General features: G+C 41.7%; 2 protein-coding genes across 4 annotated transcripts in view; both read right to left on the reverse strand.

Moving 5' to 3' along the window:
• ASB14 (ankyrin repeat and SOCS box containing 14) overlaps window positions 1-5,618 on the reverse strand; it is a 41,734-nt gene extending 36,116 nt beyond the window's left edge. Inside the window, exon 1 of one of the 3 annotated variants that reach the window (XM_030570515.1) lies at window positions 3,541-5,618. The gene's annotated coding sequence lies outside the window, so the exon portion shown is untranslated. The remainder of the gene's footprint in view (window positions 1-3,540) is intronic. The other 2 variants (XM_030570514.1, XM_030570511.1) reach the window with 2 other exon arrangements.
• Window positions 3,795-16,345, reverse strand: part of DNAH12 (dynein axonemal heavy chain 12) — a 167,079-nt gene continuing 154,528 nt past the window's right edge. Inside the window, 6 exon segments of the mRNA XM_030570491.1 lie at window positions 3,795-5,828; window positions 7,156-7,223; window positions 12,671-12,762; window positions 13,244-13,381; window positions 13,595-13,799; window positions 16,120-16,223. Of these exon segments, the coding sequence (XP_030426351.1) occupies window positions 5,638-5,828; window positions 7,156-7,223; window positions 12,671-12,762; window positions 13,244-13,381; window positions 13,595-13,799; window positions 16,120-16,223 (798 nt within the window). The 3' untranslated portion in view covers window positions 3,795-5,637.

Raw genomic sequence — 16,345 nt, forward strand, 5'->3', positions numbered from 1 at the left:
TGGCATTAAAGGGTAGATTGGGTCCCCAAGGATAGCTATAGGCATTTCAACATCCTCAAAGGTTATTTTCTGGTCTGGAAAGTAAGTCCCTTGCTCCAGCTGTTAAAACAGACCAGAGTTCCTGAAGATGCGAGCATCATGTACCTTTCCCGGCCATCCCACATTGATGTTGGTGAAACGTCCCTTGTGATCCACCAGTGCTTGCAGCACCATTGAAAAGTACCCCTTTCGGTTTATGTACTGGCTGCCTTGGTGGTCCGGTCCCAAGAAAGGGATATGTGTTCCATCTATCGCCCTACCACAGTTAGGGAATCCCATTGCAGCAAAGCCATCCACTATGACCTGCACATTTCCCAGAGTCACTAACCTGGATAGCTGCAGCTCAGTGATCGCGTTGGCTACTTGGATCACAGCAGCCCCCACAGTAGATTTGCCCACTCCAAATTGATTCCCAACTGACTGGTTAGCTGTCTGGCGTTGCAAGCTTCCAGAGGGCTATTGCAACTCGCTTGTGAACTGTGAGGGCTGCTATCATCTTGGTATTCTTGTGACTCAGGGCAGGGAAAAGAAAGTCACATCCCAGACCTGCAACACTATGCGGTCCCACCAGTCTGTGCTTGTTTCCTGGGCCCAGAATCAACATTCCACACCATGAACCTGCCCCATTACCACGATGTCCAAATTGCCAGGGCCCCTGCTTTGAGAAAAGTCTGTGTCCATGTCCTCATCACTCTTGTCACCGTGCTGCCATCGCCTCCTTGCCTGTTTTTGACGTTTCTGGTGCTGCATATACTGCAGAATAATGCACATGGTGTTTACAGTGCTCATAACTGCTGCAGTGATCTGAGCGGGCTCAATGCTTGCTGTGATATGATGTCTGCGCAGAAAAAAGGCGCAAAACAATTGAAGTTGCTCTCATGGACCATAGGGTTGGCTTACGGGGAATTAAAATCAACAAAGTGGGCAGGTTTGCATCAAGGAGAAACATAAACAACTGTCACACCGAAGCCTGGCCAGTCATGAAACTGGTTTTCAAAGCCTCTCTGATATGCAGTGCGCCTCGCTGTGCTCTTCTAATCACAAACAGCCTAGTCAGCAAACAGCACCAGCGAGATTTTAAAAGTCCAAAGGCACATTCTACCACCATTCTGCACTTGCTCAGCCTACAGTTGAACTGCTCCTTACTACCGTCCAGGCTTCATGAGCCATGGGAGCAAGGCTGGGGTAGGTGCAAACGCATGGTGCTGCCAGCTGGGAGAGCAGCCTGAGGCAAAAGCCTCCAACTCGCATGATATTTGAGGCAGGACTGAACCTCCATTAGATGAAACTTAAAGAAGTTAAGGACCTGCAGTCACTCCCATTTATGTCCAGGTGCCCCCGACCGACGTCAACGAGGCCAGCCAGGAGCACCCATGTCTGCCCAGGCGCTCCCGAACGACCTCACCGAGGTCATCCAGGAGCAACCAGGAGACAACAGCAGATGGTGCAGTATGGCTGCTAATTGTCTTTGCTAACTTGCAAAGGCAAGGAGCTGCTGCTGTGTAGCAGTGTAGTACTGCATCTGTCAGCAGCGCCTAGGAGATGTACAGTGACAGTGAACTGAGTGGGCTCCATGCTTGCCGTGGTATGTTGTCTGCATGGGTAACCCAGGAAAAAAGGCAAGAAACGATTTTTTGACGTTGCTTTCATGGAGGGAGGCAGGGGGGCTTGACAACATGTACCCAGAACCACCAAAGACAATGTTTTTGCCCCATCAGGCATTGGGAGCTCAACCTAGAATTCCAATGAGTGGCAGAGACTGCGGGAACTGTGGGATAGCTACCACAGTGCAACGCTCCGAAAGTCGACATTAGCCTCGGTACTGTAGATGCACTCAGCCGACTTAATGCACTTAGTGGGGACAAACCCAATCGACTGTATCAAATCGATTGCTAAAAAATTGACTTCTATTATATCAACCTAATTTCATAGTGTAGATATACCCTAAGTGTTTGCTATAATTTCCCATACTCTGCTCACGTGATGCTTGGCAGTGGGGAAACAATTAATAGATCGCTGCTCTTGCTCAAGATTTGCTTCAACCAAGGAGCATTTACTGTCAGAAAAGCACTGCAGGTCTGTGTAAGAGTTCATGTTTTAAGTCTTTCAGTGAAAACCACACCAAAGTATGTGCCTCAAATCTGCCAGAAATTCTGATCCATGTTGTTGTGTGCATCCGAAAGACCAATTTGCAGAACAAAATAAAGCTGCCCTGAACAGCTCTAGATGTTTGTGAATCTCTATAGTTCTACAGGATCTACACAAACTTTTGATCTACTAATTCCAGATGAATGCTGCAATCAACAATGCCCATGTACAAACAATGGACTAAACACAGAGCACCATATTAATTTGGCCTACATAAGGATGGGGGGAATGGGCTTAGTAGAAATCAATGTTTGCCAAATGGAAAGGGTTAAGCTACGTAGAGAAAATTATTTTCAGCCTTTTAAGACTTATTACAGACAATGGAGAATAAAAAATAAAATAGCTAACGTTCTCCTTTTAAAACTTTACAGTTGGTTTCAATTTTATGATTTCATGGAAATAAAGAAATGACCAAAACAATGAAACCATTAAACAGGAAAGGTAAAAGAAATAATTAAAGTTACAAATCAGTTCTAGCAGAGCTTTCATAATAAAACTTTTTGAAATTAAAAAATATACAGTGACTGCAATGGCAACTAATGGCAGCAGAGCGAAAGGGACAAAAATGTATTTCCAGTTGCTGGTAGAGGTCCACTTCACATGTGCACAATTTACTAATTGCTAATTTGCACAATGAACTACGTGCCATCATATTTATACAATCAATGTTAGTCTGTTAGGGCCAAATCCTATTGTCTTTTTACTCAGACAAATCTCTCATTATTGACTTCCAAGGAGAGTCAGCCTAAATAAGTATCAGAGGGGTAGCCGTGTTAGTCTGGATTTGTAAAAGCAGCAAAGAGTCTTGTGGCATCTTATAGACTAACAGATGTTTTGGAGCATGAGCTTTCGTGGGTGAATACCCATTTCGTCAAATGCATGTGACGAATGCATGCATCTGATGAAGTGGGTATTCATCCACGAAAGCTCATGCTCCAAAACATCTGTTAGTCTATAAGGTGCCACAGGACTCTTTGCAGCCTAAATAAGGACTTCAGAACTGGCTCCCATTAACCAACAAAGAAGGCACAATGAAAGAAAACGTCAGCACAACCCTTGTCGAGTTTGGAAAATGTTCTAGACATATTTTAAAGTTGAGCAGAGGAATTTATAGCAAGCTTGCATTATTTAATTTAATTTCCATATATCTCCAACTTACATATGTACAGCAGCTAGATAAATATATAAATAAAACATACAAACAAATAAATGTTTGTATTGGCAAACTCAAATTGATCAAAATACCATCAGTTCTACACATATATTTCAAGTCTAATTATTGCTTCTGGGAAAATTTAAGAATACAAAATTTCACCATAAACTCAGAATAGAATATAAAAGATTTTCTCTCACCTTTTTTAGCTTTTGAGAAGAACATACAGGACCTCACGCTTTAAACAAGTGATTATTAAGCTGAATCTGATATTTTCATGTATTGAAAAATGATCTCTGAAGAGTCCAGATCCACTAATAGCTCTCTATAAATATCTGATCATAAGATACTCTAGGACTTTCTCCACATTTCATACACGTGGGTTAGCTATGTCTGATGACATGATCTGATGAATTATATATCAGTACAAGAAGAGATTAAAGGTCCAGACTGCTTGATGTAAAATATTCCAGATGTAACTGTTTTAATGAAAATTGATGTTTAAGGGAAGTAATACGTTCATTGTCTACATCTGATTTAAAGAAAAATCCTTGATGCTTTCACATGCTTTATCAACATAGAGTACATTTAAAGGACAGGAGCTTGCCTAAAGGAAATGTGAGAGAGCAGATCAAACTCTGGCTTTACATAAAACAATATACTTAAACATAAACAAAGAAATAAAATAATATATAAACAAAAGGAAGTTTGTTTTTAAAAAGACAATACTGTAACAGAAGTTGCTCACATGTCAATATGTGATTACAATTTTCACATTCAGATAAAGAAAAGCACATACTCTGTGTGTGTGTGTGTGTGTGCGCGCGCGTGCGTGCGCGTGCATGAGAGAAAAAGACTGAGTATGTTTATAAGGGGAGGAGAACAGCCTGTATCTGATATTTCTCTAGCCCCAACACACAGGCATCAGGGAACGGTGGGACATGGGAGCTTGGGTGGGAGCAAAGTTAGGGTAGGGTTGGACTTCCTCATTTCATGAGACTTAAGCTGAGCCACATTGCAACAACCTAAAGTACTTTTTCCTCCCAAGCACAGTGCACCTCGAGGGCCAGAAATTAGCCAGTACTCAGATGTTCAACTCTTAGGAACTTGTCAGTTTCCTAAGGGTTAAAAAGCTTTGTGGAGTTTTTAGACTCATACAAGGGAAATTTTAACATTAAATGGAAAATGTATCAATTGAAACTGTTTTAACCACTTGAACTGAATTTTTCATGTTCCATTTTTCCCCTCTGCTTGATTCTGCACAATAAGCAGATATGGGGACACTAATTTCTGAGGTCCAAATTCACGCCTGCTGAGGGAGGAAAGGTGGCTGGTGTCTCAACTCCCCTCCAGATGGCATATTACAGTTGAAACCACTACAGAGAAAAGGTCTATTCTGTGGAATCCTTCCCCTTCCTGGTTATAAGGAGAGGTGGGAATGGCTCTTTGGGAGAGAGGCTCTAGGAGTCCTGAGAAAAGAGCTCTAGAAATAGCCACGCTGAAAAGAAGATTTGAGGTGATCTTTATCTTACTATAGTTTTCTTTTTAATAAAGCCTAATCCTAGGAAGAGGTGTGTGTGGTGAATTTGGACTTTACGTGATATAACAACTGTGTTTTTAAGCAGGATGCAAAAGGAGATAACATTTCTATGGCAAGTTGTGGGGGTTTTGTTTGTTTGGGCTGTTTATTTTTCATGGAAACTATACAAAAGGAGCTGAGGAGTTTAGAATATTAGAAGCAGTAGAAGTAACGATGGATTGCTAGGAAGTATGCAAGTGAGGCAGACAAAGGTGCATCTTAAATTCAGTTTTATCACATAGGTAAACAATTTCTCCGACCACCACCTATGTGACAGCACATAAATTAGAGATAAGTCCAGACCAAAACCCCAGATCTGAACATCCAGACTTTGCACTCTCATGGTTCAGGCCTACAGTGCTTGAATGCTGTCTATTATAATGCTTCCCATATGGGAGTTCAGACAATTTTCATTTTTTTCATCAAGATATCATTTATGATATTTTAATAGGTGACAAAAGAGATCTGTATACTTACTCATGACACTATATTACAAAATAATAAAATGAACACTCCAGATCATTATATATTTTAAAAATAGTAATAACATCATACAATTATTAAATGCAATATATCAAGATCAGAAATTTTTTTTGCCTTATCCATCCAAATATAAATATATCAAGATGTTTCTCTGATACAGTGTGCGTCAATTCTTCAGTAAAAGGAAGGAAAAGAAAGATATATCTAATGAGGTTTGCCTCTGAATTCTTCAGGGTTAGTCATCCAGCTGGCAGAGCAGAGCAACACCTCGCTTGATCCAGTGCTGGACTGGTTTATCAGTCTCTAGCAATAGCGCAATGACGAAATTAGTAGAATGTCCAGTAGTGGATAAGGTTCCCTTACGCTCACTTGTCTTGTAGAGTGGACAAATATAGGCAGTAGATTTCTTTATGTCTGATTTTTTAGCTTAAAAAAGAACAAACAAAGGAATAAATTATATATTGTAGATGTACTAGATGAATGAAAATAATCTAATGTAAAAATCAAATATTCATTCTGACTTATTTTTAAAGCTAAATAAAAATTTGACAAAATATTTTCATCCAGCAAAACTTAAAAAGAAGTTGCTTCTTGGTCTGCTTTTCTTTTAAAAATTAATTTACAGAATTTACATAGGCTAATAGACTAGAGGAAGTATGTTTGCTATTGTTTGCTTACAGGAATAGATGCCTTCCTTTACGACCTGCTTTTCAAATCTTTCAAAGATGCATTCAAAGCTAAATAGTTGTATAAAAATCAAAGCATTTGACTAAAATACCATCGGGTTATAGTTTAGAGCATGTTAGTAAGTGCACAAGGTCTTCATATAAAATTGGAGCTCTAAGGCAACTTTGATTCAGCAGCTCGAGAACCTAATCATGATTCAAGTTGTTTGAGTTGCAAGGCTACAGCTCTGGAAGAACTGTAATGTGCCCAGACTGTTTACACATAACTTGTACAAAGGCTTAAATCATGTTCTTCTGACATCAGTCAGCTTCCATGAACAGACTCCTCCAATGTCAATAGAAGGGGTAAATGGGCAGAATGGAATACTTTGTGGGGCTGAATCACAGCTAGTTACAACTAAGTAGAAACTAAACCCCTGTGGAGAAACATTACGTATGTTTGAAGTCTTTTTTTTTAGGATAACTGCTCCTGATCAAAGAAAGGAGGAACCAGATGGGGAAAACAATAGTAGATGTTAGTCAGAAGAAAATATTATCAGTGTTTAGTCATCTATGGACAGTATTTCTGCAGCAGTTAATGATACTTTGAGCAACATTAATTTTAACACATATGGGGTGAAATACTGGCCCCATTTAAATCAATTGCAAATGTCCCATTGACTTCTATGGAGTCAAGATTTCAACAACCATGCTTCCTTTTGCCAAGGCTAGTTTATGCCTAAAAAATACATGCAGACCCAATTTGGAGGCAGTGAAATTCATTTTATATGAAATGTCTATCTGATTAACTCCTCCTTTGTCCTATCCATGCTAAATAAACCTTTGTGGGGGGAAAAGAGGCACAGATCAGATAAATTTCAGATAAAAAACTGGGTCAGCCAGTGAAAAGACATGATGTTTGACAGGCAAGCCAATGATCACGTCAGCTGAATGGAGATCTATGTGAGTTTGGATTTTTTGGTGAGAGAGAAGTGTTGGTCTTTTTGCAACATTAAAGAAATACATTACTGCAATCTCTTGTTGCATTAGAATCCAAAGAAACATTGGTTCCGGACCACTTTACTTACTTGGTTTTATCCAAATGATTGGCATCAGGTCAAAGAGCAACTTGGGATGCTGTTCAGCTAATATTCCACTGGTGAGACAAACAAAGAAACTATTAAAACAAAATTTTATAAAAGGAATATGTTTAAAAGAGATATTTTTGTATTTTACTTTGTTTGTTGGGTAGGAAGGGTTGGGATGAGAAAAGGGAATGGAGATGAAAGGAAGGGGAAGAGAAAGAGAAATGTCAGGACAAATACAAGCAGCAAAGAATCCTGTGGCACCTTATAGACTAACAAACGTTTTGGAGCATGAGCTTTCGTGGGTGAATACCCACTTCCTCAGATGCATGTAGTGGAAATATCCAGGGGCAGGTATATATATGCTAGCAAGCAAGCTAGAGATAACGAGGTCAGTTCAATCAGGGAGGATGAGGCCCTGTTCTAGCAGTTGAGGTGTGAAAACCAAGAGAGGAGAAACTGGTTCTGTAGTTGGCAAGCCATTCACAGTCTTTGTTCAATCCTGAGCTGATGGTGTCAAATTTGCAGATGAACTGAAGCTCAGCAGTTTCTCTTTGAAGTCTGGTCCTGAAGTTTTTTTGCTGCAGGATGGCCACCTTAAGGTCTGCTATAGTGTGGCCAGGGAGATTGAAGTGCTCTCCTACAGGTTTTTGTATATTGCCATTCCTAATGTCTGATTTGTGTCCATTTATCCTTTTCTGTAGAGACTGTCCAGTTTGGCCGATGTACATAGCAGAGGGGCATTGCTGGCATATGATGGCGTATATTACATTGGTGGATGTGCAGGTGAATGAACCAGTGATGGTGTGGCTGATCTGGTTAGGTCCTGTGATGGTGTCGCTGGTGTAGATATGTGGGCAGAGTTGGCATCGAGGTTTGTTGCATGGATTGGTTCCTGAGCTAGAGTTATTATGGTGCGGTGTGCAGTTACGGGTGAGAATATGTTTCAGGTTGGCAGGTTGTCTGTGGGCAAGGACTGGCCTGCCACCCAAGGCCTGTGAAAGTGTGGGATCATTGTCCAGGATGGGTTGTAGATCCTTGATGATGCGTTGGAGGGGTTTTAGCTGGGGGTTGTATGTGATGGCCAGTGGAGTCCTGTTGGTTTCTTTCTTGGGTTTGTCTTGCAGTAGGAGGCTTCTGGGTACACGTCTGGCTCTGCTGATCTGTTTCCTTATTTCCTCGTGCGGGTATTGTAGTTTTGAGAATGCTTGGTGGAGATTTTGTAGGTGTTGGTCTCTGTCTGAGGGGTTAGAGCAGATGCGGTTGTACCTCAGTGCTTGGCTGTAGACAATGGATCGTGTGATGTGTCCGGGATGGAAGCTGGAGGCATGAAGGTAGGCATAGCAGTCGGTAGGTTTTCGATATAGGGTGGTGTTAATGTGACCATCACTTATTTGCACCGTGGTGTCAAGAAAGTGGATCTCCTGTGTAGATTGGTCCAGGCTGAGGTTGATGGTGGGGTGGAAGCTGTTGAAATCGTGGTGGAATTTTTCCAGAGTCTCCTTCCCATGGGTCCAGATGATGAAGATGTCATCAACGTAGCGTAGGTAGAGAAGGGGCGTGAGTGGAGAGCTGAGGAAGCGTTGTTCCAGGTCGGCCATAAAGTTATTGGCATATTGTGGGGCCATGCGGGTGCCCACAGCAGTGCCACTGATCTGGAGATATATATTGTCATCAAATTTGAAATAGTTGTGTGTGAGTATAAAGGCACAGAGCTCAGCAGCCAGTTGTGCTGTGGCATCATCAGGGATAGTGTTCCTGACAGCTTGTATTCCATCTGTGTGTGGGATGTTTGTGTAGAGAGCCTCTACATCCATGGTGGCTAGGACAGTGTTTTCTGGGAGGTGACCAATGCATTGTAGTTTCCTCAGGAAATCAGTGGTGTCACGGAGATAGCTGGGAGTGCTGGTGGCATAGGGTCTGAGTAGAGAGTCCATATATCCAGACAGTCCTTCAGTGAGAGTGCCAATGCCGGAGATGATGGGGCGTCCAGGATTTCTGGCTTTGTGGATCTTGGGTAGTAGATAGAATAACCCTGGTCGGGGCTCTAGGGGTATGCTGATTTCTTCTGGTGTTAGTGTAGGGAGTGTCCTGAGTAGATGCTGTAGTTTCTTAGTGTATTCCTCAGTGGGATTTGAGGGAAGTGGCCTGTAGAATTTGGTATTGGAGAGTTGTCTGGCGGCCTCCTTTTAGTAGTCAGACCTGTTCATGATGACAACGGCACCTCCTTTATCAGCCTCTTTGATGATAATGTCAGGGTGGTTTCTGAGGCTGTGGATGGCATTGCGTTCTGCACGACTTAGGTTGTGAGGCAAGCGATGTTGTTGTTCCACGATTTCTGCCTGTGCACGCCGGCGGAAGCATTCAATGTATAGGTCCAGACTGTCATTTCGACCCTCAGGAGGAGTTCATGTGGAGTTCTTCTTCTTGTGCTGTTGGTGGGAGGGCACCTGTGTATCAGTGCACTGTTCGGTGTTGTCCTGGAAGTATTCTTTGAGTCGGAGACGGCGAAAGTAGGCTTCCAGATCGCCACAGAACTGTATCATGTTGGTGGGGGTGGCAGGACAGAAAGAGAGTCCCCGAGATAGGACAGACTTTTCTTCTGGGCTGAGTGTGTAGTTGGATAGATTGACAATATTGCTGGGTGGGTTAGGGGTACCACGATTGTGGCCCCATGTGGCAAGTAGGAGTTAAGACAATATCTTTATGGCCGACCTGGAACAACACTTCCTCAGCTCTCGTCCACTCACGCCCCTTCTCTACCTACGCTACGTTGATGACATCTTCATCATCTGGACCCATGGGAAGGAGACTCTGGAAAAATTCCACCACGATTTCAACAGCTTCCACCCCACCATCAACCTCAGCCTGGACCAATCTACACAGGAGATCCACTTTCTTGACACCACGGTGCAAATAAGTGATGGTCACATTAACACCACCCTATATCGAAAACCTACCGACCGCTATGCCTACCTTCATGCCTTCAGCTTCCATCCCGGACACCTCACACGATCCATTGTCTACAGCCAAGCACTGAGGTACAACCGCATCTGCTCTAACCCCTCAGACAGAGACCAACACCTACAAAATCTCCACCAAGCATTCTCAAAACTACAATACCCACACGAGGAAATAAGGAAACAGATCAACAGAGCCAGACGTGTACCCGGAAGCCTCCTACTGCAAGACAAACCCAAGAAAGAAACCAATAGGACTCCATTGGCCATCACATACAGCCCCCAGCTAAAACCCCTCCAACGCATCATCAAGGATCTACAACCCATCCTGGACAATGATCCCACACTTTCACAGGCCTTGGGTGGCAGGCCAGTCCTTGCCCACAGACAACCTGCCAACCTGAAACATATTCTCACCCGTAACTGCACACCGCACCATAATAACTCTAGCTCAGGAACCAATCCATGCAACAAACCTCGATGCCAACTCTGCCCACATATCTACACCAGCGACACCATCACAGGACCTAACCAGATCAACCACACCGTCACTGGTTCATTCACTTGCACATCCACCAATGTAATATACGCCATCATATGCCAGCAATGCCCCTCTGCTATGTACATCGGCCAAACTGGACAGTCTCTACGGAAAAGGATAAATGGACACAAATCAGACATTAGGAATGGCAATATACAAAAACCTGTAGGAGAGCACTTCAACTTCCCTGGCCACACTATAGCAGACCTTAAGGTGGCCATCCTGCAGCAAAAAAACTTCAGGACCAGACTTCAAAGAGAAACTGCTGAGCTTCAGTTCATCTGCAAATTTGACACCATCAGCTCAGGATTGAACAAAGACTGTGAATGGCTTGCCAACTACAGAACCAGTTTCTCCTCTCTTGGTTTTCACACCTCAACTGCTAGAACAGGGCCTCATCCTCCCTGATTGAACTGACCTCGTTATCTCTAGCTTGCTTGCTAGCATATATATACCTGCCCCTGGATATTTCCACTACATGCATCTGAGGAAGTGGGTATTCACCCACGAAAGCTCATGCTCCAAAACGTCTGTTAGTCTATAAGGTGCCACAGGATTCTTTGCTGCTTTTACAGATCCAGACTAATATGGCTACCCCTCTGATACAGGACAAATACAGACAAAGGAAGCAAACTGAAAAGATATAACAAGAGTGAGAAATAAATAAAAAAAGAGAGGAGGGGGATGCAGAACAGAGCTGGAGGACTTCCCTGTCTTCACCTTTCTCACAGGGTCCAGTAAAATCATCAGATATCAAAAACATTTCTGTTATAATCCCACACCAGTGATGGGATTAGGAAATAACAAATAAAGAGCCATACTGTGCTCTGACCTTTGCTGTTTAAACTCTTGGAATAAAACATACAGTTTTTCTTGCTGAACTACATTACCTTTAAAAGTGTCCATTATCTTGTAACAGTATGATGAAAACTTCATACCCAGTGTAGGTTTTGATTTTGTGCAGCCACTTTTGTGTGTGTAAACAATTGTACAAGCAGAAGTGGGTATACAGCTGCTTTATCACCACAAATAGAGGTGCTGGTGTGAAATTTGTATACACTGAGGGCAGGTCTACACTAGAAGCGCTGAGTCGGTGCAGCTACATCTTATTTTCAATGTGCACTTTTCTGACTGGTAATTAGTTCCAACTACTCTGCACATTAGTTCTGAAGTTTTTTTTTTTTTCAAAATGCACTGCTTCACTCCACTGGAAAAAAAAATTATCTGAGATTTTTCCTAGGCCCCTTTTAAAACATTAGCTTTGAGGGCTGTTAGGGCCTGTACCCTTTCCCATCTATTTAGAAACCTTACGACGTAGCAAGTACCATATCTGAATGACTATACAAACAGTTAAACCATAGTGGGCCAAATCCTGCCCTTCTCTTATGTGGGACCAAGATGTGAACCGGTGCTTATCTTCATCTTAGCTGCCTGTGCGCTAGGTGACTCAACCTGAGGATGGTCAGGTCAGTTGCAGCAAAGGGATAGGTCAGGGCTCCACCACCTGCTCTGTGATTGGGACTAGGAGGGCTGTTCATACACTGGGGACCTGATGTAAAAAATTCATTCTGTACTCACATAGTAAGTGCTGTAGGTTTGGAGAGGAAAACTATACTATTCACACGTGAGAGACATAGTCCCTGAAAACCTTTTTCAAAATATCAGGTCCCTCTGAGATGTCTCAAACTGGGCACCCAGAAACTTATGCAACAGGAATCACTAGTCACTTTTGAAAATCTTGGCCTTACTGCTTTGAATGGTTCTGTGACTCATGTAGAAGGGCAATTTCATGAAAGAAAACTGCATTTTTATTATAAGTAAGCACATGGCAACATTCCCAATACTACAGTATAACTGATTCATTGTGTTCTTTCTTGTCAAGATTTCATGAAGGAAAGAGAAGATTTTAAATTAGAGTATATCATTGAAATGTTGAAATGATGTTAAAATATTTCAGTAAATCTAATACGATCACATAAGAAAGTTTAAGATTTATTTTAAAATTTTAATTACTGACTTGGTCCTGTCCCAGCGAGCTCCATCTAAAAATAATCCATGGATATAAACACCATCTTCTGGTGCACTATCAGATGTATCCTTAGGAATAACCTAACAGGAAATACATGTTAATACATTTTCACGGTAGTTTTGTTTTAGAGCTATTAGCTCTACAAGCCAATCTTCCAGAGAGCAACCCCAAATCAGGATAAAATAGTGAAGCCTCTTTTTTCAGCACTACTTTATATCATCAACTGTTAAGATGGCAGCTTTCTACGTGACTGTTAATTATTCTTTATCATCATACTTAGAACCCTCACGTTTATCAAGTGGTTTGTTTTCTTAATTAGATGATGAAGTGTAACGAGGAATATGCTTTTAATAGCATTCCTTTACAGATATAAAGTGGAAAACAGTATGTACTATTTAACATGGCTGCAGATCTACAATGCCATTGCTAATCAAGGTCTCAATCCTGTAATGAGATATGTTCAAGTGAACATGTCCAATCAGGCACAGGGTCCACCTGGTGTATCTCATGGAAACATCAGGACCCATATTAGTAAAATATATTTTTATCACTTATCCATACCTGAAATTCATATCCCAGCAGGTCAATGGGAATGGTGTACTTCCTGGCATAGTTCTGCATGGCTCCAGTTAAAAAGGCTTGAGTAAAATAGAATCCTGATAGCCAAAAAACACTGGGCTTTCCTAACTCATACCAGTCCTGGGAGGAGGAACAGAGAGATACTTTCAAACATCTTTGCTATTCAGTATAGGGTTAGGTGGTATTTGCAGTTTTCCACAAAAAAATTTATTCTACACAACTTTGTTTAGAAAGTCTAGCTATAAAGAGTCAATTTTTACCAACCCATGTCCAAATCATCCTTTAATTTTAAATCAAACAGAATTATTAGGAACACAATCCTGCTTGCTTTACCTGCAAGAATTTCAGCCTCGCTAGAAAATCTAGGATATAGCTCCCCAACGGTTTAAGACTCGGGTATGAACGGTTAGCCCAGTTCTCTGCAACTTTTCCAACAAGCAGACTGCCACTCAGGGCCTCCAGCTCAGAATCCATAACGACCAGTCCTTTAATGGCCTTTTTCAGATTTATTAAGGTAATACGTATAGTTCGGAGTAAACTAGAATTAAAGAAAATATCACAGAACTGTCACTGAAATACAACATGTTTGACATGATTTATCAGATATGAAATCATCATCTCAAGAAATAATATTACATTATTGTGATGGCTATGAAACAAGTGCATAACTAGGTTTTCCTCATTCACAATTTGCCATATTTGCAAAATTACAGATTGTGCCCATACTGTGGCCATTCAATAGACTTTTTCTTCTGCTTATCCGTGGCCTGGGACAAATCTGTTAATTTCTGTCTCATTTTCTCCACCCCATCTTCCTGGCTTACTAAAGGATTCTGTGAGGTTTAATTCATTATTAAGGATAAGAGTCTGTCATGAAGGTCATAGATTCTGTGACTTTAATGGACCTTCATGACTTCTTTGGCTTCAGCCCGCCACAATGGCAGGACTGGAGCAGCTGTCAGCCCCCAACCAGGAGCAGTGGTCAGCATCCGTAGCCAGAGCAGTATCTCAGGACTGGAGCGGCAGTCAGTCAGCCCTCGCCACAGGAGAAGCAGCCAGAGCAGTGGCTGGGGCTGGTCAGACCCCAGGGCCAGAGCAGCGGCCATCGCAAGAGGATCAGCCACCAGGACTGCAGTGGCTGCTGCTGCCACAGGAGCCTGAGGAGCCTCCAGTGGGGCTCCTCTTGTTAGTCCCCCCCGCCAGGGTATTTTTAGTAAAAGTCACAGACAGGTTGCAGACTTCCATGAATTTCGGTTTATTGTCCATGACCTGTCTGTGACTTTTACTAAAAATATCCATGACAAACTCTTAACCTTACTCATTATGAACTGTACAGTGCCTGAGATGTCTAGATGGAAGGTGAGACAGAAATTCTAATTATTTTCATCTGGTTAAAAATAATTGAGTCCAAACCAGCACTTAGATCCAAGCACCCCTGGATCCAAAGTCAGACTTCGCAGCTTGCCTCTGTCACTTTAATGGGCTAAGGCAAAATTCCTGATCTGGAATCCCCCAATCTTTGGGAAAATTCATGGGGAGATCCAATGATCCAGTGCAAAGTCCACCTCTAGCTTAAAAAAAAATAGAACACTATGCAGTGAATATTCTTGGGGAAATAATGGTCCAATGGCAGCTGTAGAAGTTCATCTCTTTCTGTTTATGTAAAAAAAAAAATTTCTGCTAAAATAGCTGAAGACCTAATGGGGCATTATGTTTTATGCATTGCTTTGAATTTCATAGTCTCTTGCCTATACTGTCCTGGCAAGAAATTAAAACCAGAACCCTAAAAATAATAGAATCACAGAATCGTAGGACTGGAAGGGACCTCAGTAGGTCATCTGTCAGTCCCTTGCACTCAAGGCTGGATTAAATAATAACTAGACCATTACTGACGGGTGTTTGTCTAACCTGTTCTTAAAAACATCCAGTGATGGAGATTCTACAACCTCCATAGGCAATGTGTTCCAGTGCTTAGCTGGAACAATGTACAATATGTGTATTGAGTAGAGGGGGAGGCAGGTTTCAGATAATAAAAGAGGGGGAAAAGGAGAGTGAGAGAAAAAAGGGGAGCTTGGAGAATGAATTAAGGGATCAAATAGAATTATAGCAGAGAATTATAGCAGCTTTGTGAGAGAATTATGGGGCAGAGGAGGAAAGATGAGTAGGGGAGAGGTCAAGAAGGAGAAAAATAAGAGTGTCAGGAAGAAATAGGGAGCAGATGGAGACAAAACAGGAGAAAAAATGGGAATTTGGGCAAAGTGGGATGGAGACTGGGGATCCAAAGGAAAAAAAAGAGTGGAGGATTATGGTTGACAGCAAAAAGAGTGGAGGTGAGGGTATAGGAAGAAAGGGGCAATCAGGGAAGAGAGAAGGAAAGTGATGGGGCACAGATGGAGCAGGTGAGAAAATAATAAAAAAGAGAGAAATATCCATAAAGGCGGAAAAAAGAAAATGATACAAGCACAGAAACAATGAGACTAAAAAGAAAAGGATGGACGGAATAAAAAAATGGAAGTGAAAAATAAAGCAATACAAGCACAACCCTGCAAATAACCTATTACCAAACTTTTCTTTGGCCCCTCCCCCCCCGGCATACCTTATCCTCCAATTTATTTGCCATTTAGATATTAAACCCAACCTATATTCTGCCTTGTCTAATAAAGGAAAAGTGCTGGGAATGCAGAAATGCAGACACTACTGCAGGCGATTAGAATTGAAGCAATAATGATAATAATAATAATAAAAGGGTCTTCAGAATGGAGTCTAAAGAGACCATACTGGATGCCTGGCAGAAAAGGGATCTGCTGGGAATGGGTTGATTGAAAGTACATTTGAATTAAATTAATTAATTCCCTTACTTGTTAAACCTCTCCATTTCTTGCACCAACACGGTGTTCATACTTTCTTCATATCTCACAGGATACTTATGTAGAGAAGTTTCAATGTCAAAATCATTTGGAAGCTGCAAATGTCAATATATTTGGACACATTTTGATAAGTGCACATTTTAATTTAAAATGGTTTCAAAGAGATATTAAAAGCAAAAAGACCCAAAGCAACCACAAAAGTTCCATGGTGAATGAC

Source organism: Gopherus evgoodei, chromosome 7 (genome assembly GCF_007399415.2).
Source record: "Gopherus evgoodei ecotype Sinaloan lineage chromosome 7, rGopEvg1_v1.p, whole genome shotgun sequence".
Classification (NCBI taxonomy): domain Eukaryota; kingdom Metazoa; phylum Chordata; order Testudines; family Testudinidae; genus Gopherus; species Gopherus evgoodei.